Source organism: Scyliorhinus canicula, chromosome 4 (assembly GCF_902713615.1).
Source record: "Scyliorhinus canicula chromosome 4, sScyCan1.1, whole genome shotgun sequence".
Taxonomy (NCBI): domain Eukaryota; kingdom Metazoa; phylum Chordata; class Chondrichthyes; order Carcharhiniformes; family Scyliorhinidae; genus Scyliorhinus; species Scyliorhinus canicula.
Window position 1 is genome coordinate 74,305,217 of NC_052149.1, and position 24,363 is coordinate 74,329,579.

General features: G+C 46.4%; 1 protein-coding gene across 6 annotated transcripts in view; it reads right to left on the reverse strand.

Annotated features, from left to right (window-relative positions):
* The window catches only part of dnajc6 (DnaJ (Hsp40) homolog, subfamily C, member 6), a 210,302-nt gene that overhangs the window by 44,853 nt on the left and 141,086 nt on the right, over window positions 1–24,363 (reverse strand). For 5 of the 6 annotated variants that reach the window (XM_038794472.1, XM_038794471.1, XM_038794473.1 and 2 more), the window contains 3 exons: window positions 23,448–23,546; window positions 17,441–17,863; window positions 10,899–11,075 (listed from right to left, as the gene is read on the reverse strand). In XM_038794472.1, coding sequence (XP_038650400.1) covers window positions 10,899–11,075; window positions 17,441–17,863; window positions 23,448–23,546 — 699 coding nt within the window. The remainder of the gene's footprint in view (window positions 1–10,898; window positions 11,076–17,440; window positions 17,864–23,447; window positions 23,547–24,363) is intronic. The other variant, XM_038794470.1, reaches the window with a different exon arrangement.

Below are 24,363 nucleotides of genomic sequence, written 5' to 3' on the forward strand. Positions count from 1 at the left end.
TAATGAGGCGACCAGAACTGTATGCAATACTCCAAATGCGGCCGTACCAGAGTTTTGTACAACTGCAACATGACCTCATGGCTCCGGAACTCAATCCCTCTACCAATAAAGGCCAACACACCATAGGCCTTCTTCACAACCCTATCAACCTGGGTGGCAACTTTCAGGGATCTATGTACCTGGACACCGAGATCCCTCTGCTCATCCACACTACCAAGAATTTTACCATTAGCCAAATATTCCGCATTTCTGTTATTCTTTCCAAAGTGAATCACCTCACACTTCTCCACATTAAACTCCATTTGCCACCTCTCAGCCCAGCTCTGCAGCTTATCTATGTCCCTCTGTAACCTGCAACATCCTTCCGCACTGTCTACAACTCCACCGACTTTAGTGGCGTCTGCAAATTTACTCACCCATCCTTCTGCGCCCTCCTCTAGGACATTTATAAAAATGACAAACAGCAACGGCCCCAGAACAGACCCTTGTGGTACGCCACTCGTAACTGAACTCCATTCTGAACATTTCCCATCAACTACCACTCTCTGTCTTCTTTCAACTAGCCAATTTCTGATCCACATCTCTAAATCACCCTCAATCACCAGCCTCCGTATTTTCTGCAATAGCCGACCGTGGGGAACCTTATCAAACGCTTTACTGAAATCCATATACACCACATCAACTGCTCTACCCTCGTCTACCTGTTCAGTCACCTTCTCAAAGAACTCGATAAGGTTTGTGAGGCATGACCTACCCTTCACAAAACCATGCTGACTGTCCCTAATCATATTATTCCTATCTAGATGATTATAAATCGTATCTTTTATAATCCTCTCCAAGACTTTACCCACCACAGACGTTAGGCTCACCGGCCTATAGTTACCGGGGTTATCTCTACTCCCCTTCTTGAACAAAGGGACCACATTTGCTATCCTCCAGTCCTCTGGCACTATTCCTGTAGCCAATGATGACCTAAAAATCAAAGCCAAAGGCTCAGCAATCTCTTCCCTGGCTTCCCAGAGAATCCTAGGATAAATCCCATCCGGCCCCGGGGACTTATCTATTTTCACCTTGTCCAGAATTGCCAACACTTCTTCCCTACGCACCTCAATGCCATCTATTCTAATAGTCTGGGTCTCAGCATTCTCCTCCACAATATTATCTTTTTCCTGAGTGAATACTGACGAAAAGTATTCATTTAGTATCTCGCTTATCTCCTCAGCCTCCACACACAACTTCCCACCACTGTCCTTGACTGGCCCTACTCTTACCCTAGTCATTCTTTTATTCCTGACATACCTATAGAAAGCTTTTGGGTTTTCCTTGATCCTACCTGCCAAAGACTTCTCATGTCCCCTCCTTGCTCGTCTTAGCTCTCTCTTTAGATCCTTCCTCGCTTCCCTGTAACTATCAAGCGCCCCAACTGAAACTTCACGCCTCACCTTCACATAGGCCTCCTTCTTCCTCTTAACAAGAGATTCCACTTCTTTGGTAAACCACGGTTCCCTCGCTCGACCCCTTCCTTCCTGCCTGACTGGTACGTACTGATCAAGAACACGCAATAGCTGTTCCTTGAACAAGCTCCACATATCCAGTGTGCCCAACCCTTGCAGCCTACTTCTCCAACCTACACATCCTAAGTCATGTCTAATGGCATCATAATTGCCCTTCCCCCAACTATAACTCTTGCCCTGCGGGGTATACTTATCCCTTTCCATCACTAACGTAAAGGTCACCGAATTGTGGTCACTGTTTCCAAAGTGCTCACCTACCTCCAGATCTAACACCTGGCCTGGTTCATTACCCAAAACCAAATCCAATGTGGCCTCGCCTCTTGTTGGCCTGTCAACATATTGTGTCAGGAAACCCTCCTGCACACATTGTACAAAGAATGACCCATCTAATGTACTCGAACTATATCTTTTCCAGTCAATATTTGGAAAGTTAAAGTCTCCCATAACAACTACCCTGTTACTTTCGCTCTTTTCCAGAATCATCTTCGCCATCCTTTCCTCTACATCCCTAGAACTATTAGGTGGCCTATAGAAAACTCCCAACAGGGTGACCTCTCCTTTCCTGTTTCTAACCTCAGCCCATACTACCTCAGAAGAAGAGTCCCCATCTAGCATCCTTTCCGCCACCGTAATACTGTCCTTGACTAGCAGCGCCACACCTCCCCCTCTTTTGCCCCCTTCTCTGAGCTTACTAAAACACCTAAACCCCGGAACCTGCAACAACCATTCCTGTCCCTGCTCTATCCATGTCTCTGAAATGGCCACAACATCGAAGTCCCAGGTACCAACCCATGCTGCCAGTTCCCCTACCTTATTTCGTATACTCCTGGCATTGAAGTAGATTCACTTCAAACCACCTACCTGAACACTGGCACCCTCCTGCGAAGTCAAATCTGTGCTCCTGACCTCTATACTCTCAATCTCCCGAACCCCAAAACTACAATCCAGGTTCCCATGCCCCTGCTGAATTAGTTTAAACCCCCCCAAAGAGCACGAACAAATCTCCCCCCCAGGATATTGGTGCCCCCCAGGTTCAGATGTAGACCATCCTGTCTATAGAGGTCCCACCTTCCCCAGAAAGAGCCCCAGTTATCCAGAAATCTAAATCCCTCCCGCCTGCACCATCCCTGTAGCCACGTGTTTAATTGCTCTCTCTCCCTATTCCTCATCTCACTATCACGTGGCACGGGCAACAACCCAGAGATAACAACTCTGTTTGTTCTCGCTCTGAGCTTCCATCCTAGCTCCCTAAAGGTCTGCCTGAACATCCTTGTCCCCTTTCCTACCTATGTCGTTAGTGCCAATGTGGACTACGACTTGGGGCTGCTCCCCCACCCCCTTAAGGACCCGGAAAACACGATCCGAGACATCACGTACCCTTGCACCTGGGAGGCAACATACCAAACGTGAGTCTCTCTCGCTCCCACAAAATCTCCTATCTGTGCCCCTGACTATTGAGTCCCCAATTACTAATGTTCTACTCCTTTCCCCCCTTCCCTTCTGAGCAACAGGGACAGACTCCGTGCCAGAGGCCCGTACCCCATGGCTTACCCCTGGTAAGTCGTCCCCCCCCACAAGTATCCAAAACGGTATACTTGTTACTCAGGGGAACGACCGCAGGGGGTCCCTGCACTGACTGCTTCTTCCCAGTCCCTCTTACAGTTACCCATCTATCTCCAGTCTTTGGTGTAACTACTTCCCTGAAGCTCCTATCTATGACCCCCTCTGCCTCCCGAATGATCCGAAGTTCATCCAGCTCAAGCTCCAGGTCCCTAACACGGTTTTTGAGGAGCTGGAGTTGGGTGCACTTCCCACAGATGAAATCAGCAGGGACGCTGACGGCGTCCCTCACCTCAAACATTCTGCAGGAGGAGCATTGTACTGCCTTCCCTGACATCACCTCTAGATTTAAAAAAAAACAAGAAAAAGAAAAAGAAAGGAAGAGCTTACCTGATATTACCTCAAACCCTGCTCCCGCTGAAAGGTAAGCAAATTTAAAGGCCCTCACTCACCTTCACGACAGGCCCCTGCTCCCGCTTCCCAACCACCGTGGGGTGGGGGGGTTGGTTAGAGGAGGAGGTAGGGTGGGAAACACTCACAAAGTGTTTCGGGTTTAACTGTCACTTGCCAACAGCCTCTCCACAAACCACCTTCAACTTAGGCTGACCGCACTGCACGTATGCAAATTTCCCCAGAACAGCTGATCAATAGCTCTGCTCTGCTGCCCTCTGCTGGATGATTGCCTTCACTCAAACTCCTCGGGTCTCCTTCGCAGATTCACCTTCAACTTAGGCTGACCGCACTGCACGTATGCAAATTTCCCCAGAACAGCTGATCAGTAGCTCTGCTCTGCTGCCCTCTGCTGGATGATTGCCTTCACTCAAACTCCTCGGGTCTCCTTCGCAGATTCACCTTCAACTTAGGCTGACCGCACTGCACGTATGCAAATTTCCCCAGAACAGCTGATCAGTAGCTCTGCTCTGCTGCCCTCTGCTGGATGATTGCCTTCACTCAAACTCCTCGGGTCTCCTTCGCAGATTCACCTTCAACTTAGGCTGACCGCACTGCACGTATGCAAATTTCCCCAGAACAGCTGATCAGTAGCTCTGCTCTGCTGCCCTCTGCTGGATGATTGCCTTCACTCAAACTCCTCGGGTCTCCTTCGCAGATTCACCTTCAACTTAGGCTGACCGCACTGCACGTATGCAAATTTCCCCAGAACAGCTGATCAGTAGCTCTGCTCTGCTGCCCTCTGCTGGATGATTGCCTTCACTCAAACTCCTCGGGTCTCCTTCGCAGATTCACCTTCAACTTAGGCTGACCGCACTGCACGTATGCAAATTTCCCCAGAACAGCTGATCAGTAGCTCTGCTCTGCTGCCCTCTGCTGGATGATTGCCTTCACTCAAACTCCTCGGGTCTCCTTCGCAGATTCACCTTCAACTTAGGCTGACCGCACTGCACGTATGCAAATTTCCCCAGAACAGCTGATCAGGAGCTCTGCTCTGCTGCCCTCTGCTGGATGATTGCCTTCACTCAAACTCCTCAGGTCTCCTTCGCAGATTCACCTTCAACTTAGGCTGACCGCACTGCACGTATGCAAATTTCCCCAGAACAGCTGATCAGTAGCTCTGACCATTATCTACACCATTATCATCATTCTTAGTTATACAATAAAACTTAAAATTAATTTCTGAAATCTGGTCAGATGGATAAAATCACAGACCGACAAGAGAATCTGGGCAAAATCAAAAACATATTCCGTTCCATTATCCCATCCTTTCATAATTATTGGAGCCCAAAGGTTCCATAAGCTTGTTTAGTGAATGTGTCAGTCAGAATGGAATCAATCCCGAATTCAAACTCTCGACTGTGCTGCAAACTGTACCTGTCACGATGATAGGACATCCTAATTTTTTAAGCATCCCCAAGTTTAAAAAAGAGAGAGAAGAATATGCCTGGGTTCCAGATTTTGATTGTAATCTAGCAATTCCTCCTGGATGGAGGCTGTGAGACAAAGAATGGGATTGGCTTCAAATGCTCAGCCTGCCACCATTTACTATCAGTGTTCACACTAGTATGCAGGACTAGAGGACAGCAATCACCCAGCACTTGGTAGCACATTGGTAGCACATTGGTTAGCTCTGTTGCTTCACAGCTCCAGGGTCCCAGGTTCAATTCCTGACTTGGGTCACTGCCTATGCGGTGTCTGCACATTTTTCCCCATGTCTGCGGGGGCTTTCTCCGGGTGCTCTTTCCACAAGTCCCGAAAGACCAGTTTGTTAGGTGAATGGGACATTCTGAATTCTCCCTCCGTGTATTCGAACAGGCGCCAGAGTGTGGTGATAGGCGATTTTCATAGTAACTTCATTGCATTGTTAATGTAAGTCTACTTATGACACTAATAAAGATTATTAAAATATCATCACCTGCAGAATACTACCTCAACAAGAGTCAGTAACTTGTAAGAGGTTGGGGTGGCTGGAGGGAAGATAAATATATTTTAATCAAACAAAATAAATCTATTTACAAAAAAAACCCTATTGCAAGATATGAATCTTACTGCAATTAATGTTATCAAGGAGTTCTATCACATATTGTAGGCAGAATGGTGTGCTTTACCTCTTACTAGGCACAAGCAGCACCCAGACAACTACTATCAGTTAATCAATAATAATCATGCTACTGAAGCAGAAATATTCACAATAAACTCCAAGTATAGGAAGTATTTTGCAGACAGCGATCATAACTCCATTAAATTCAAGATTGCTATGGAAAAGAACAAGGTTGAACCTGAAATCAAATTCTAAACTGGGGGGAAGGCCAATTTTAATAAGAACAGACATGATTTGGCCAGAGTCGACTGGGAGCAGACACTTATAGGCAAATCTGTGACAGAACAATGGGACACATTCATGAAGGAAACAGGGAGAGTGAGCACAAGGCCAACATGTTCCAATAGAGAGAAAGAACAATGGGACACATTCAAGAAGGAAACAGGAAGAGTACAAAGCCAACAAATTCCAATAGAGAGAAAGGATGGGACCAAGAAATCCAGTGAACCCTGGATCTCGATAGATATACAACATTGGATAGAGAGAAAAAGAGAGGCTCACAGTAGATAGAGGGCTCAAAACAGCAGAAGCCTTGAGGTGTATTGAATGTGCAAGAGGGAACTTAACAAATAAATCAGGAGAACAAAAAGAGGGCATGAAAGGATACAGGCAGGTAAAATAAAGGAAAATTCTAAGGGCGCGATTCCCCGCAAATGCGGAGAGTCGTAAAGGCTGCCGTGAAACTGGCCGTGTTTCACGGCAGCCTCCGCGCCCCCTCCCATGACCCGATTCTCCCCCCCGGTTGGGGCTAGCAGCAGCGACCGTCGCTAAGCCCGCGCGCCAAGCGTCACAGCGGCTGGCGCGCACGATTACGTCAGCCGCGCATGCGCGGGTTGGACGGCTCCAACCCACGCATGTGCGGATGACGTCATCACGCATAAACCCGCGCATGCGCGGGCCGTCATGCCCCTCAGCCGCCCCGCGGACTGAACCTGCGGGGCGGCGGAGGAACAAAGAGTGCGCGGGTATCGGACCCGCTGCCCGCGATCGGTGCCCACCGATGGCGGGCCCATCCCACCCTTGGCACGGCCGTGCCAATCGGTGCCATGGTTGTCCGCGACGGCACTTTGCGTGGTTTTCACGAACGGTGAGAGCAGGTGTGTTTGCGTTCGTGAAAACGGCCGTAAAGGCCTGGGAACTCGGCCCATCGGCCAGGGGAGAGTCGCTGTTCGCCGTAAAAAACGGCGAGCAGCGATTCGTGTCGTGGGGCGGCCGTGAGGGGGGGGGGGGGGGTGAATAGCGGGAGGTCGGGAAAAATGTCGGGAAGGCCCTCCCGCTATTCTCCGACCCTTCGTGGGCAGCGGAGAATCGCGCCCTATGTTTTTTTACAAGTACATTGAAAGCAAAAGGATAACTAGGGAAAGAGTAGGGCCCATTAAGGACCACAGTGGCAATGTGTATGTGGAGCCAGAGGGTATTGGTAGGGTTCTAAATTTTATTATTTTTTAAATTCATTTTTACAGGATGTGGACTTCGCTGGCTAGACCAGCATTTGTTGCCCACCCCTAAGTTCCTTTGAAAAGGTGGTGGTGAGCTGCCTTCTTGAACCGCTGCAGTCCTTGTGGTGTAGGTACACCCAATGTGCTATTAGAGAGGGAGTTACAGGATTTTAACCCAGCGAGATGGCAATATATTTCCAAGTCAGGGGCGGCACGGTGACGCAGTGGTTAGCATTGCTGCCTACGGCGCTGAGGACCCGGGTTCGATCCCGACCCCGGGTCACTGTCTGTGTGGAGTTTGCACATTCTCCCCGTGTCTGCGTTGGTTTCACCCCCACAACCCAAAGATGTGCAGCATAGGTGGATTGGCCACACAAAATTGCCCCTTGATTGGAAAAAAATAATTGGGTACTCTAAATTAAAAAAAATATATATTTCCAAGTCAGGAAGGTGAGTGACTTGGAGGGGAACTTCCTATGGAACTTCCCACGTATCTCCTGCTCTGGTCCTTCTTGATGATAGCAGTGTGCGTTTGGAATGTAATGCATAAGGAGCCTTGGGGAGTTCCTGTAGTGCATCTTCTAGATGGTACACACTGCTGGTACTGTGCATTGGTGGTGGAAGGAGTGAATATTTGTGGAAGTGGTGGTAATCAAGCAGGCTGCTTTTTCCTGTATGGTGTTGAGCTTCTTGAGTGTTGTTGGAGCCACACTCGTCCAGGCAAGTGTGGAGTATTCCATCACACTGCTGACTTGTGCCTTGGCTGTCTTTGGAGGATTAGAGGGTGAGTTACTCGCTGCAGGATTCCTAGCCTCTGACCTGTTCTTGTAGTCACAGTATATCTATGGTGAGCCAGTTCAGTTTCTGGTCAATGGTAACCCCCTGGATGTTGATAGTGGGGGATTCAGTGAGGGTAATTTTCTCTTATTAGAGATGGCCATTGCCTGGCACTTATGTGGCATGAATGTTACTTCCCAGGGTGGATATTGTCCAGGTCTTGCTGAATTGCACATGGACTGCTTCAGTGTCTGAGGAATCACGAATGGTGCTGAACATTGTGCAATCATCAGTGAACATCCCCACATCCGACCTTAAGTTGGAAGGAAAGTCATTGATGAAGCAGCTGAAGATGCTGCCTAGAAAACTACCCTAAAAAACTCCTGCGTGATGTCCCAGATCAGAGATAACTGACCCCCAACAACCACAACTATCTTCCTTTGTGCCAGGTATGACTCCAAGTGAAGAGTCTCCCCCCGGCCGGTTCCCATTGACTCCAGTTTTACTCCGACTCCTCAATGCCATACTTGATCAAATGCTGCCTTGATGTCAAGGACAGCCACTTTCACCTCACCTCAGAGAGTTTAGCTCTTTGTCCGTGTTTCAACCAAGACTGTAAGGCCTTGTGTACTTTGTGACAGTGTTGACTAGTGAGAGGGATGATGTGGGTATAGAAATCAGGGAAAAGTGTGATAAAATTAAATAAATTAACGTAGACAAAGAGGAGGTTGAGTCATCTGGCAGGCTTAAAAGTAGATATATCTTCAGGACCGGGTGAAATTATTAATTATTATTATTATGTATCTCGGGCTGTAGGGAGAGGCAAGGAAGGAAATAGCAGGGGTCTGGCAATAATTTTCAATTCCTCTCTGACCACAGGAAAGGTGCAGGAGGGCAGCCAATGTGGTACCATTTTCAAGGAGAGAGGAAGAGATAAACCAGGAAACGACAGGCCAGTCCTCAATTGTGGGCAAACTATTGGAAACAATTCTGAGACACAGAATTAAACTGCATTTGGAGAGGCAAGGATTTATCAAGAACAGTCAGCATGTTTTTTCAAACCAACTTGAGTGAATTTTTCAAAGAGGTGACCGGGTGTGTCGATGAGGGCAAATCATGTGACGTAATCTACTTGGACTTCAGCAAGGCTTTTGATAAGGTCCCACATGGGAGACTGATAGCGATGGTAAGAGCTATGGGATCCCAGCAAATTTGGCAAATTGGATCCAGAATTGGCTGAGTGGCAGGAAGCAGAGAATGATGGTCGAGGGATGTTTTTCTGACTGGAAGACGGTGTCCAGTGGGGTCCCACAGGGATCAGTGTTGGGGCACTTGCTATTTGTGGTTTATATAAGGATTTAGACTTAAATGTAGGAGGGTTGATCAGTAGGTTTGCGGATGACACGAAAATTGGTGGGGTGGTAAATAGTGAGGGGGCAGCACGGTAGCATGGTGGTTAGTATAAATGCTTCACAGCTCCAGGGTCCCAGGTTCGATTCCTGGCTGGGTCACTGTCTGTGCGGAGTCTGCACGTCCTCCCCGTGTGTGCGTGGGTTTCCTCCGGGTGCTCCGGTTTCCTCCCACAGTCCAAAGATGTGCGGGTTAGGTGGATTGGCCATGCTAAATTGCCCGTAGTGTCCTAATAGTAAGGTTAAGGGGGGGAGTTGTTGGGTTACGGGTATAGGGTGGATACGTGGGTTTGAGTAGGGTGATCATTGCTCAGCACAACATCGAGGGCCGAAGGGCCTGTTCTGTGCTGTACTGTTCTGTGTTCTGTGGATAGCCTTGGCTTACAGGAGGGATAGACAGGCTGGTCAGATGAGCTGATCAGTGGCAAATGGAATTCAGGGCAGGTTTCTCCCAGCTCTGGGCCGGGCCGGAGAATTCCCACAGCAGGGCCACGCCGCCCCGACGCCGGCACCCGATTCTCCACATGGCCGGTGTGGTTGGCGCGGCGCCAGACGTGGGCCACTCTACGCGGCTGTCCCGCCGATTTTTCAGCCCAGATGGGCCGAACGGCCGTGAAAAAAACGAGTCCTGCCGGCGCCATTCTAACCTACTCTCAGCCGGCGGGAACTCGGCGTGGAAGGGTCGGGAGGGAGTCCGACACCGGGGGGCCTTCAATGTGGCCTGGCCTGCAATCGGGGCCCACCAATTGGTGGGCTGGTCTCTCTGGCTGGGGGCCTCCTTTCCTACGTGCCGGCTCCTGTAACCCTGCGCCATGTTGCGTCAGGGCCAAAGCATTGAAGGAGGCCACTGCGCATGCGCGGATCCCGTGGCGTACAGTTCACGCTGGGATCGGCAGCTGGAGCAGCGCGAACCGCTCCAGCGCCATGCCAGCCCCCTATAGGGGCCAGAATTAGTCCTGGCACCGGCCTGTTCACACCATCATAAAACGCGACGGCGTTTACGACGGCGTAGACACTCTGCCGCGGGATTGGAGAACCCCGCCCTCAATCAGAATAAGTATGAGGTGATGCACTTGGGCAGGACAAACGTGACAAGGGAATACATGATGAATGGCAGGATCCTGGGAAAGCACCAATGCTCAAAGAGACCTTGGTGTGCATGTGTAGCAATGCAGGTAAATGAAGCGGTTAAGAAGGCATACGGTATATTTGCCTTTATTAGCTGAGGCATAGAGTTTGAGAGCAGGGAGGAACTGTACAACACATCGGTTAGGCCACAGCTAATGTACTGTGTGCAGTTCTGGAATCCACAATGTAGGAGGGATGCAATAGCACTGGAAAGAATGCAGAAGAGATTTACTAGGATGTTGCCTGCGCTGGAGAGTTTTAAGAGTTTGGGAGTCCAGAACCCACTGCCTGAATGAGTGGTAGAGGCAGAGGCCCACATAACATTTAAGAAGCATTTAGAAGTGCATTTGCGATGCCAAGGCATACAAAGCTATGGGCCAAGTGCGGGAAAATGGAGTTAGAATGCTTAGCTGGTTATTTTTGACTGGCGCAGACGTGATGGGCCGAAGGGCCTTTTCTGTGCTGTAGACCTTTATGACTCTGCGTTTACTTAAAAGCCATACAAGAAAATTCTTACCCATATTGAAAGGATCACCAGCAATGTTTTGTGGAGTAGGAGATGGTGTCCTGGCTGTTTGGAGGAATGGGTCAGCTTGTCCAACTGGAGAACCTGCACCACTCCGGTTGAGGAAAACTCCGAGTAAATCCTGATTGTGTTGTTTGGTCTGAGAATCAAATGGATCAAACGCCGTTCCTACGATTAAAAATACACAAAATGGTTAATAGAAGAACGTCACTTTCCAGAAACACAAATTAATTTTTAAAAAACATTACGTGATTGCATTATTTAGCATTTAATCTCCAGGCATTCTTTTTTTTTTTTAAATTTAGTGTACCCAATTCATTTTTTCCAATTAAGGGGCAACTTAGTGTGGCCAATCCACTTAGCCTACACATCTTTGGGTTGTGGGGGCGAATCCCACGCAAACACGGAGAGAATGTGCAAACTCCACACGGACAGTGACCCAGAGCCAGGATCGAACCTGGGACCTTGGCGCAGAACTAACCCACTGCGCCACCGTGCTGCCCTATCTCTAGGCATTCATATGGCAACACATAGGTATCATATCATAGAATTTACAGTGCAGAAGGAGGCCATTCGGCCCATCGAGTCTGCACCGGCTCCTGGAAAGAGCACCCTACCCAAGGTCAACACCTCCACCCTATCCCCATAACCCAGTAACCCCACCCAACACTAAGGGCAATTTATCATGGCCAATCCACCTAACCTGCCCATCTTTGGACTGTGGGAGGAAACCGGAGCACCCGGAGGAAACCCACGCATGAATCCACTTACGTTTAAACTGCAAACTAAAATAGAGTTCAAACTCTTCTATGGTACAGACATTAATAATGTGCAGTATAAACAATGTTTTTTATGGCTGTTGGGATATTTCTTGCTTCCAGAGCTGATCGATTTCAGCTCATAGGCGACATTGAAAAATCACACTAGCTGTAATAAAGTTACTCATTTGTCAAGAATTGCTTTGTTACAGTTGTATGAAGACAAATCTTTAAACAAATAATTTAAATCATTTCAACACGAATGGTTGTTTGGCTGTTGAGAACTGGAGTATTGTTGCGACAAGACATTTTGTCAAAGCTTTTCATCTTGCAATTGGAGCAATCACAAGACGACCAATGCAAGGGAAAACAACTAATTATTACTGAACAAGAGAGTGCTGATTGGTGGCTATCAGTCCCTGTCAACTGGGGCATTGTCATGGCAACCCCTCTATCAGAGTCTACTTGCCAACCAATCAGCACTCTCTTTTCGCACAGTATAAAGTTGTTGTTTTCCCCGACATTGGTATTCTTGTGAATTGTCTTGATGAATGCAAAACAAAAAGCTATTGACAAAAACTTCTTCTTTTCAGCAATTCCCAAATTTTAATACCGTCTGTTCTGTCCCTTTATTGCTCTTATTTTCTATTCTTTAATTTTACTTTTCCCAAAACACTCCATTCTGCCTAATTGAATGTTGGAACTCACTGATTTCTTCTATTCTCGCTCCATTATCTAATTTATGGTCAAAGTAACTTTTAAAAGACGCCCATTAAAAACTGATTCCAAATGTCACTTTTGCAACCAATCAAATGGCAAAGATTCACCTGAGGAAGGAGCAGTGCTCCGAAAGCTCGTGTTTGAAACAAACATGTTGGACTTTAACCTGGTGTTGTAAGGCTTCTTACTGTGCTCACCCCAGTCCAACGCCGGCATCTCCACATTATGGTAAAGATTAACATGGTTATGTGTTCGACCAGATGAAACTCTGATATCTGTATGATGTGCAAACTGAAAAATTGACTGACCAACAAACGCTCACAGTAGTTCCAGAAGATGATCATCATCAGGGTTCATCTGCACCTTAGTGAGAGTTGCAGATCTATTTGCTTCTGATACCTTCACCCATAATATGGTTGGTGTCAATGTGAATTCTAATGCATGACTGAAATTCTCAACATCCAGTTTATAATCTGGCTAATCTTATTCAGAAAATTAACTGCCAGATAACAGTTTATTGTTATCAAAAGTTACACTATGTGTCTGTCTCAAATGAATAAGTTTCCTTTATCCTTGTTGAACTGACCCAATAGTGGAAGAGGAGTTATTCATCCCAAATTGTGGAAAACAATCAAAACCTTAAGAATTTTCAGGGCACAAACTCAAATGTACGTGGTGGTTTTCAGAATGCCAAAAGGTGCCCACAAAATCTGCTACTGCAACAGAATTTGCACAGCCAGCTGAAAGCATTCTGCCTGCTTCATCCAGTGTGACCAGGCTGGCATTCAAGTTTTCCACTGATGCTGCTGCATCTTTGGAGTAAAAGAAATAATCTGATGTGTTGGGTCCCCATGTCTCTGAAGGTGCAATATGCTGTCAACTTTATTGCCGGCTGAGCACAAGGATGAAACATGGGTTGGATAGCACTAATCAGGGAAAATACAACAACAAGTTTCTCCTTCAGAAAAACAATTACGTAGCGTGAAAGAAAAGAATCGGCAAGCAAGCCAGTTACGCAATGGCCGAAATCTTCCATCCTAGTTCGCGGCTGGGATTTTCCGGTACCACTGAAAGATAATGGAGTTTTGGCTGGAATGCCAAATTTTTCATTCTCATTCACAAGGGCCATGGACAAGTCGAGAGAATCCCGTCCATAGTCTAAATGTTCCGCCCCCACCATTCGTTGGCAGCAGCCACTGTCAATGGGATTTCCCATCGTTTGCACCCTCCACTGCAAGGGAAACTGGGGCAGGGGCTCACTGACGGTGCCACCAAGATCCCAGGAATGGCCAGAAAATTTCAGCCAATGAAGGAAATAAACTACAACGTTAACATCTACCCAACAAGGTGGCAAATTGCACAGGTATGTCCACAAAAATCAGGCCAAATCCAATTCAGCCAATTACCGCACCATCAGTCTACTCCCAACCATCAGCAAGTGATGAAGTGATGAAGGGGGTCGTCGACCGTGCTATCCAGTGGCACACTGATGCTTGGTTTGGATTCCACCAGTGTCCTACTCTGAGCCACGTTGAGCTGCTTCATCAACGACCTACCCTCCATCATGGGTCAGAAGTGGGGATGTACACTCATGATTGCACAATGTTCAGTATCATTTGCGACTCCTCAGATACTAAAGCAGTCCATGTGTTCATATGCAGAAAGACTTGGACAACATTCAGGCCTGGTTTAAGTGGCAAGCAACATTCGTGCACATAACTTGCAGGCAATGACCATCATCAAGAGAGAATCTAATCATCTCTCCTTCGGCATTCAATGGCATTGCCATTGCTGAATCCTCCACTATCAGCATTCGGGAGAGTTATGATTGACCAGAAACTGAACTAGAAAAACCAAATAAATACTGTGGCTACAAGATTTTTTTAAATTTAGAGTACCCAATGTTTTTTTTTCCAATTAAGGGACAATTAAGCCTGGCCAATCCATCTAGCCTGCACATCTTTGGGTAGTGGGGGTGAGACCCACGCAAACACGGGGAGAATGTGCAAACTCAGCACGGACAGTGACCCGGGCCCGGGATCGAACCCAGGTCCTCGGCGCCATGAGGCAGCAGTGCTAACCACAGCATCACCATGCCACCCAGAGCTTGGGAATTCAGTAGCGAATAACAAACCTCCCAACTCCTCAAAGCCTGTTCCCCCATCTGAGGAGCACAAGTGAGAAATATAATGGAATGCTCTCCACTTGCTTAGATAAGTGCAGCTCCAACAGTCAAGAAGCTCAGCACCATCAAGGGTAAAGCAGCCTGCTCAGTTGGCACTCTTTTCACCAATTTAAACATTTACTCCCTCAACCACCAATGCGCTCAAACAGCAGACAAAAGATTCATTGTCGTAATTTATCATGGCTCCTTCAACAACCTTCCAAACCCATGACTCCATAATTTAGAAGGAAAAGGACAGCAGATACTTGGGAACACGACCATCAGGAGTTCTCCTCCAAACCACATATCATTCGTACTTGTAACTACATCATCTTTCTTTCACTGCCTGAGTCACAATTCTGGAATGCCCTCCCTAACCTCAATATAGTTGTACCTGCAGCTGATGGACTGCAGCAGTTCAAGAAAGTTGCTCACCAACATCTTCTCAAGGACAATTAGGGATGGGTAACAAATGCTTGCTTAACCAGCAACATTCAATCTCATGAACAAATAAAATAAAAGCCATCAAGCAACATTGCACCGCATACCCAAGTATAATGGAGTGAAATAAAACTTCATCTGATTAAACAAAATATTCCACATCCTAGAAAAACAGAAAATTCTACACTAAGTACAGACAATGTCTAATGTAAAAATAGTTTGATCAGGATCCATTTTGATAACGTTCAACTGACAAGTTTTTGTATCCAATGCTTAATGTATCAAGTTACAAATGTTTGTATGACTTTGAGTTTCATTGAAAAGAGTCTTTGAAACTATCAAACCGTGTATACTAGATCCTTCCAAGCCATTCTATCATACGAGAAGAATCTAGGGCAGGATTATCTGATCCTGAGGCTAAATGTTGACGCCGTCGTAAACGCCGTCGCATTTTACGACAGTGCCAACAGGCTCCCAGGAACAGCAATCCTGCGCCCTACAGGGGGCCCACACGGCACTGGAGTGACTCTCGCAGCTCCAGCTGCCGATACCATTGTCAAATGGGCACCACGGGTCTGCGCATGCGTGCTGCGACCGGCGGGAATTTGAGCATGCGCATTGCGACTGGTGTGAACTCACGCATGCGCGCTAGTTTCCTTCTCCGCTCCGCCCCAACGCAACATGGCATAGAGCTACAAGGGCCCGGCGCGGAGTAAAAGAGGCCCCCACTAGGAGAAGATGGCCCGCCGATCAGTAGGCCCCGATCGCGTGCCAGGCCACGGTGGAGGCCCCCCCCCCCCGCCGGGGTCGGACACCCCCCTCCCCCCCCCACCATGGATTCTCCAGGGACGCTAACCCCAGGCGGGAATCACATTGACCTGCTGAATCGGGCACTGTGGTCAAAACGGGATTCTCGCCGATTCAGCGGCCGTTGAGAGTCTCCCAGCCCTCTCCGGCATCCCCGATCAGGTTCCCGCCCGCCTTCTGATGAAGTTCTTGCCCAGAGTTGCAAGAGCATGCTTATTCTCATTTTCATTCATTTTATTTTGATGATCAGTCAGGAGGCCCAATTGACCAGCCTCCTGGGATGCTCCAGCCACAGCACCCCCCTCTGCCCCCTAGCTGGGAGTCAATTAGTGTAGGTTCTGACAAATGTGGGCCTGACGTCGTGGACTCCGGGGGGCGGGAGGCAAGGGGATGAGTCCTCTCTCTACACTTGCCTCCAGGGTGCTGAAGGGAGTCCTGCAGGGGAAGTGGGAGTGGGGGTGGGCTTCGGCTGGACTGGAGGGGCTCAGATCAGGGGTCTTTTCCTGAATGAGTATTGTGTGGCAGGTCTTCCTTCTGTAGCATTGAACTGTCTCTCAGCATATCAAATTGTATTTTAAAGTTTCCCCTCATGTGTTGGAACCTTTTGACGTCTCTCCCAGCATGTCAGTATCCATGATCTGTCGGAAGAAGGTGAAAGTCTTTCCTTTAATGTGTTGGAAGTTCTTCTTTCATAGTGAATTTCATTACCCTTGAAGTTTTTCAAGCTTTCGGGCATGATTGGAAGCTTAAAACCTTTGAACTGCAGTGTTTAAAGTAAATTTCCAGACACTGCCTTTTAAAAACTTCTTGATTGACAGGACCAGGCTATTTCAAAGGAGGGCCGGCATTGTTTGTTTTTATAGATCGACAGGGATCCATTTACTCTAAGTGCTTCCTCTTTTGAGCAGGTTTCTTTATAACTGCAGTTTTTTTTAAAAAAAGAGGTTGTCTCTTTGGGCTGGATTCTTGCGCCCCTCCCCGCCTGCCGCAAGATCACCTCGGGCAGGATGTGGATGATGTAAAAGGTCCATTGACCTCGGGCAGGAATTCCCGGTCGCCGGGCGGGCGGGGCCGGAGATCCCACCCTTTGTTCAGAAGAGCTTCCTGGAAAGAGTAGGTGCTGGGCAGCAATCTGATAGAGTTTAAATGTTTTAAGGCTAGAGAGAGAAAACCTTTACCTTAGCTGGACAGGTCTTCAAACTTGACTTGCTGCGGGAGTCAAAACGTTCCATCACATCAGGGAGTAAACTTTAAACAACATCTTGACATGCTGAAAGATAGTTTGCTGACTTTCATTGACAGAGGGAAGTGCTTCCACACAACCCCCATCCCAGGAAAGATGCCCAATCTTAGCCCATGCAGCGCAGCCCAAACACCCCACCCCCACCACACCTGCAGGACCCCCTCGGCACTCTGGAGGCAATTGTAGGGAGGGTAGGCACCTCCTTACCCCCCCCCCCCCCCCAACCCCCGGAGCTCCAAGGTGCCATGTTGGATTTTCCTGGGGCAGGGCCTGAAGGGAGAGGAATTTGGCAAACCCATAATGGGTTGTTGCTCACTGCAGGGGTGGGTGGGTGAAATTGCTCAGTTAATACCATGCTTATTTTCAAAATCTGCAAGTCTCAGTTGTATGGCTACAATACCTTCACTAATCTTCGGTGATGATGATAGAGAGGGAGAGCCTGCAGACCTGCGAGGGGTGGAATGTGTTGAACCTGGAGCACCACTACTCCCCTGTGTCGATGGGATGGAAGAGTTGCTCCCAAACAAATCATTCAGTAAGTCAGAGTTAGTTGGCGGAGGTTTGGCTGGAGCAGTATTAGTAAAGGTCTTGCTTGTAGCACCTCCATTGAAGTCAAGGAGATCCACACTTTCAGGTGCAGAGGATCGAGAAAGCACCTGCTTTTTGCCACTTTTTGGTGTCCCGTGCTGTTTTTCCATGCTAGCAGTACTGTGCTGACTTGAGAGGGACAGAAGTTCATCATCTGAAGGCTCGCTATCCTCATTCACAAGAGCTGTTCGATCTCCCGATGGTCGATTAGCACCATTCTTATCGCCTTTCGTTTCTAGAAAAATATTTTGAAAATAATAACATTTTGAGTAAAGACCTCATTGTGTAGATGCAGTGCATCTTAGTAAAAAGGAATTGCCATTTGAACTTCTTAAAATTAAGGAGCGGGAAAAAACCCTCCTCCTCAATAGGATATGGGTAAAACTTTGCAGGAGTTAGAATGCAAAAGACTAAATGATGATACTTGGTAGCTACTCGTCAGGTCTATGATTTTTGTAAACTTACTTTTGTCATATTGCTGCAGTTGGCGTGAAAACCGAATGGTAGGAGATTACCGCCGAGAGTGGTCTCACACCCCTTTTTAAAAAAAACTATGATCCGCAATAAGGTCTTTGACTCAAATCCCACATGACACTTGTTTCACATTGTAGAAAATTACTTAATAGGCGTGCAAAAACATGGGATAATTTTAACTTTTGATGATCTAAAACAACCGCGTGTTACACACTGCCTAATTTTTTTTGCCACTGTAGTCAACAGGATTGAAAAGGGGTGAAATCTGCTGCTGTTCATTTTACGTTATTACTAAAAAAAGAAAACATACGATAAAACCAAGTGCAGTTTGTTAATTCGTAAAACTACTTTTAATCCTTTGCCAAAGATTTTTGTTTATTTATTATAAATTTAGAGTATCCAATTCTTTTCTTCCCCAATTAAGGGCAATTTAGCATGGCCAATTCACCTACCCTGTACATAAGAACATAAGAACATAAGAACTAGGAGCAGGAGTAGGCCATCTGGCCCCTCGAGCCTGCTCCGCCATTCAATTAGATCATGGCTGATCTTTTGTGGACTCAGCTCCACTTTCCGGCCCGAACACCATAACCCTTAATCCCTTTATTCTTCAAAAAACTATCTATCTTTACCTTAAAAACATGTAATGAAGGAGCCTCAACTGCTTCACTGGGCAAGGAATTCCATAGATTCACAACCCTTTGGGTGAAGAAGTTCCTCCGAAACTCAGTCCTAAATCTACTTCCCCTTATTTTGAGGCTATGTCCCCTAGTTCTGCTGTCACCCGCCAGTGGAAACAACCTGCCCGCATCTATCCTATCTATTCCCTTCATAATTTTAAATGTTTCTATAAGATCCCCCCTCATCCTTCTAAATTCCAACGAGTACAGTCCCAGTCTACTCAACCTCTTCTCATAATCCAACCCCTTCAGCTCTGGGATTAACCTAGTGAATCTCCTCTGCACACCCTCCAGCACCAGTACGTCCTTTCTCAAGTAAGGAGACCAAAACTGAACACAATACTCCAGGTGTAGCCGCACTAACACCTTATACAATTGCAACATAACCTCCCTAGTCTTAAACTCCATCCCTCTAGCAATAAAGGACAAAATTCCATTTGCCTTCTTAATCACCTGTTCCACCTGTAAACCAACCTTCTGTGACTCATGCACTAGCACACCCAAGTCTCTCTGAACAGCGGCATGCTTTAATATTTTATCGTTTAAATAATAATCCCGTTTGCTGTTATTCCTACCAAAATGGATAACCTCACATTTGTCAACATTGTATTCCATCTGCCAGACCCCAGCCCATTCACTTAACCTATCCAAATCCCTCTGCGGACTTCCAGTATCCTCTGCACTTTTCGCTTTACCACTCATCTTAGTGTCATCTGCAAACTTGGACACATTGCCCTTGGTCCCCAACTCCAAATCATCTATGTAAATTGTGAACAATTGTGGGCCCAACAGGGATCCCTGAGGGATACCACTAGCTACTGATTGCCAACCAGAGAAACACCCATTTATCCCAACTCTTTGCTTTCTATTAATTAACCAATCCTCTATCCATGCTACTACTTTACCCTTAATGCCATGCATCTTTATCTTATGCAGCAACCTTTTGTGTGGCACCTTGTCAAAGGCTTTCTGGAAATCCAGATATACCACATCCATCGGCTCCCCGTTATCTACTGCACTGGTAATGTCCTCAAAAAATTCCACTAAATTAGTTAGGCATGACCTGCCCTTTACGAACCCATGCTGCGTCTGCCCAATGGGACAATTTCTATCCAGATGCCTCGGAATTTCTTCCTTGATGATAGATTCCAGCATCTTCCCTACTACCGAAGTTAAGCTCACTGGCCTATAATTTCCTGCTTTCTGCCTACCTCCTTTTTTAAACAGTGGCATCACGTTTGCTCATTTCCAATCCACCGGGACCACCCCAGAGTCTAGTGAATTTCGGTAAATTACCACTAGTGCATCTGCAATTTCCCTAGCCATCTCTTTTAGCACTCTGGGATGCATTCCATCAGGGACAGGAGACTTGTCTACCTTTAGCCCCATTAGCTTGCCCATCACTCCCTCCTTAGTGATAACAATCCTCTCAAGGTCCTCACCTGTCATAGCCTCATTTCTATCAGTCGCTGGCATGTTATTTGTGTCTCCCACTGTGAAGACCGACCCAAAAAACCTGTTCAGTTCCTCAGCCATTTCCTCATTTCCCATTATTAAAACTCCCTTCTCATCCTCTAAAGGACCAATATTTACCTTAGCCACTCTTTTTTGTCTTATATATTTGTAAAAACTTTTACTGTCTGTTTTTATATTCTGAGCAAGTTTACTCTCATACTCTATCTTACTCTTCTTTATTGCTTTTTTAGTAGCTTTCTGTTGCCCCCTAAAGATTTCCCAGTCCTCTAATCTCCCAGCAATCTTTGCCACTTTATATGCTTTTTCCTTCAATTTGATACTCTCCCTTATTTCCTTAGATATCCACGGTCGATTTTCCCTCTTTCTTCCGTCCTTCCTTTTTTTGGTATAAACCTTTGCTGAGCACTGTGAAAAATCGCTTGGAAGGTTCTCCACTGTTCCTCAACTGTTCCACCATAACGTCTTAGCTCCCAGTCTACCTTAGCTAGTTCTTCTCTCATCCCCTTGTAATCTCCTTTGTTTAAACACAAAACACTAGTATTTGATTTTACTTTCTCACCCTCCATCTGTATTTTAAATTCCACCATATTGTGATCGCTCCTTCCGAGACGATCCCTAACTATGAGATCATGAATCAATCCTGTCTCATTACACAGGACAAGATCTAGGACCGCTTGTTCCCTCGTAGGTTCCATTACATACTGTTCTAGGAAACTATCGCGGATACATTCTATAAACTCCTCCTCGAGGTTGCCTTGACTGACCTGGTTAAACCAATCGACATGTAGATTAAAATCCCCCATGATAACTGCTGTACCATTTCTACATGCATCAGTTATTTCTTTGTTTATTGCCTGCCCCACCATATCGTTACTATTTGGTGGCCGATAGACTACTCCCATCAGTGACTTTTTCGCCTTACTATTCCTGATTTCCACCCAAATGGATTCAACCTTATCCTCCATAGCACCGATGTCATCCCTTACTATTGCCCGGATGTCATCCTTAAATAACAGAGTAACACCACCTCCCTTACCATCCACTCTGTCCTTCTGAATAGTTTGATACCCTCGGATATTTAACTCCCAGTCGTGACCATCCTTTAACCATGTTTCAGTAATGGCCACTAAATCATAGTCATTTACGATGATTTGTGCCATCAACTCATTTACTTTATTCCGAATACTACGAGCATTCAGGTAAAGTACACTTATGTTGGTTTTTTTACCTCTGTTTTGAATCTTAACATCTCCAGTTTTATTCCTTTTGTTATTACTGGGCCTATTCACTGAGCTCCCCTCAGTCACTGTACCTTGTACTGTCACCCTTTTAGATTTTTGACTATGTCTTCTCTGCCTTGCACTTTTCCCCTTACTTCCTTTTGCTACTGTCCCTGTTTTACTACCTTCCAACTTCCTGCATCGGTTCCCATCCCCCTGCCACATTAGTTTAAACCCTCCCCAACAGCTCTAGAAAACACCCCCCCTAGGACATCGGTTCCAGTCCTGCCCAGGTGCAGACCGTCCGGTTTGTACTGGTCCCACCTCCCCCAGAACCGGTCCCAATGCCCCAGGAATTTGAATCCCTCCCTCTTGCACCATCTCTCGAGCCACGCATTCATCCTATCTGTCCTGACATTCCTACTCTGACTAGCTCATGGCACTGGTAGCAATCCTGAGATTACTACCTTTGAGGTCCTACTTTTTAGTTTAACTCCTAACTCCCTGAATTCCGCTTGTAGGACCTCATCCCGTTTTTTACCTATATCGTTGCTGCCTATGTGCACCACGACAGCTGGCTGTTCACCCTCCCCTCCCAGAATGTCCTGCAGCCGCTCCGAGACATCCTTGACCCTTGCACCAGGGAGGCAACATACCATCCTGGAGTCTCGATTGCGTCCACAGAACCGCCTGTCTATTCCCCTTACGATCGAGTCCCCTATCATTATAGCCCTGCCATTTTTCTTCCTGCCCTGCTGTGCAGCAGAGCCAGCCATGGTGCCATGAACCTGGCTGCTGCTGCCTTCCCCTGGTGAGCCATCTCCCTCAACAGTATCCAAAGCGGTATATCTGTTTTGCAGGGAGATGACCGCAGGGGACACCTGCACTGCCTTCCTACTCTTGCTCTTTCTTTTGGTCACCCATTTTCTATCTCCCTCAGTAACCTTCACCTGCAGTGTGACCAACTCGCTAAACGTGCTATCCACGACCTCCTCAGCATCGCGGATGCTCCAAAGTGAGTCCATCTGCAGCTCCAGAGCCGTCAAGCGGTCTAACAAGAGCTGCAACTGAACACACTTCTTGTATGTGAAGGAGCCAGGAACAGTGGACGTGTCCCTGAGCTCCCACATCGCACACGAGGAGCATGACACGGGTCTGGGATCTCCTGCCATGTCTTAAACCCTTGGTAAACTTAAACAACTAGAATTTCAAAATAAAAATAAATAAATTAGACAATGAAAAGAAAAAGAGAGACTACTTACCAGTCACTAACCAGGGTTAAAAAGCACCTCCTCACACTCTGCACCGAATTACCTCACTGCACCAAATTACCAAGTTTCAATCCCCACTCTGGATGAGTCTCACTCGGATGTGTCTCCTGGAAAAGTGCTAGCTTACTGTGTGCGCTGTCTGTCTGTCTTTTATACAGACCTCAGCTAACGGATGACTCAAAAAATACCTTAACTTCAAAGAGAAGAATACAATGTGCCCCTAAACAGGCCTCAGGTGATTGACAGATAACTTCCTCTCAGCAATTAGGGTGGGGCAGCTTCAACCAATCAGACACTAAGCTCCACACTGCACTTTTAACTGAAAAACAGCAGAATTAGATTTTACACTTACCTTTGCTGATTTACCTCACTGCACCAAATTACCAAGTTTCAATCCCCACTCTGGATGAGTCTCACTCCGGATGTGTCTCCTGGAAAAGTACATCTTTAGGATGAGCAGGTGAGACCCATGCAGACATGGGGAGAATGTGCAAACTCCACACGGACAGTGACTTGGGGCTGGGATCGGGCCCGCGTCCTCGGCGCCATGAGGCAGCAGTGCTAACCACTGCACCACCGTGCCACCCTTGTCCTCTGTCAAAGTTAACTCACAGTTTTAAATCACAGGAAATAGCTTTTGGAATATATTATAAAATGTACCCGAGGTGTCATATAAATATGAAGTAGTGTTTAGGTACCTTGCCAGGCCAGGGATGGAAAAAATGTACTTTGTCCTGTGCTTCTTATATTATCTGATGAGGTTTCCACTTCAACAACAGTATCTAAAGCAACTTTACCTGCGGCAAGAAAAGTCACATTACTGGAGAATCAATGTTTCAGTGCTTCATTTTCCATTTTAATTCCCAGCAAGGAGGAACTTTTTAGCCTCACTGAAATAACATCGAGGAGTATATCATCACAGGTGAATAGTTTAGGATTTCAATTACCTGGATGAGATCACATACAACTGTAGCTCCATGTAAGTATCCATGGACATTTTCTCCCCTCCAATGACTCCAAAAATTATTACATGGCCAATATTTAGAGTATTTCTACCTTCTTATCTTAAAAACATTAACCGAACAAGAAAATAGAGTGTAGAGGTTTTGTGTGCATCTCAATTCTCAATATACATTTCATTCAACAGACAAAGTTCTCGTGGAGTGTACCAAATCATACAATTAATCACTATTTAGAAAGGGAAAATTTTGATATATGTAAGCTAAAAGAGATCCTTTCTCTTTCATGTAGATTTCTCAATTTCCTTTTAACAGTCAGCCAGTCATGTGTTTTGACGATTTGTTGGGCAAATCCCCCCAAAAAAAATGGATTTCTCCTTCTCCAAATACATTTCTGATATAAAAACAGGTGACAGTGGAATATCTGAATTATTCCACCAAAGACCAGATCTTAGCCTTCAGATAATTTAATTAATTCAGCTTTAAAATGAACAAATAAACAAAGCTTTAAAAATAATTGAAACTTTCCAATCATGAAAGTCATCTTGCAATCGTTTCAAATCAATTTTGAAATTCCAACCATTTCTGAAATTCCAACCTAAATTAATGGTAAAAAAATGTGGTTAAGGAATTCCTTTTTAATTCCTTTCCCTTC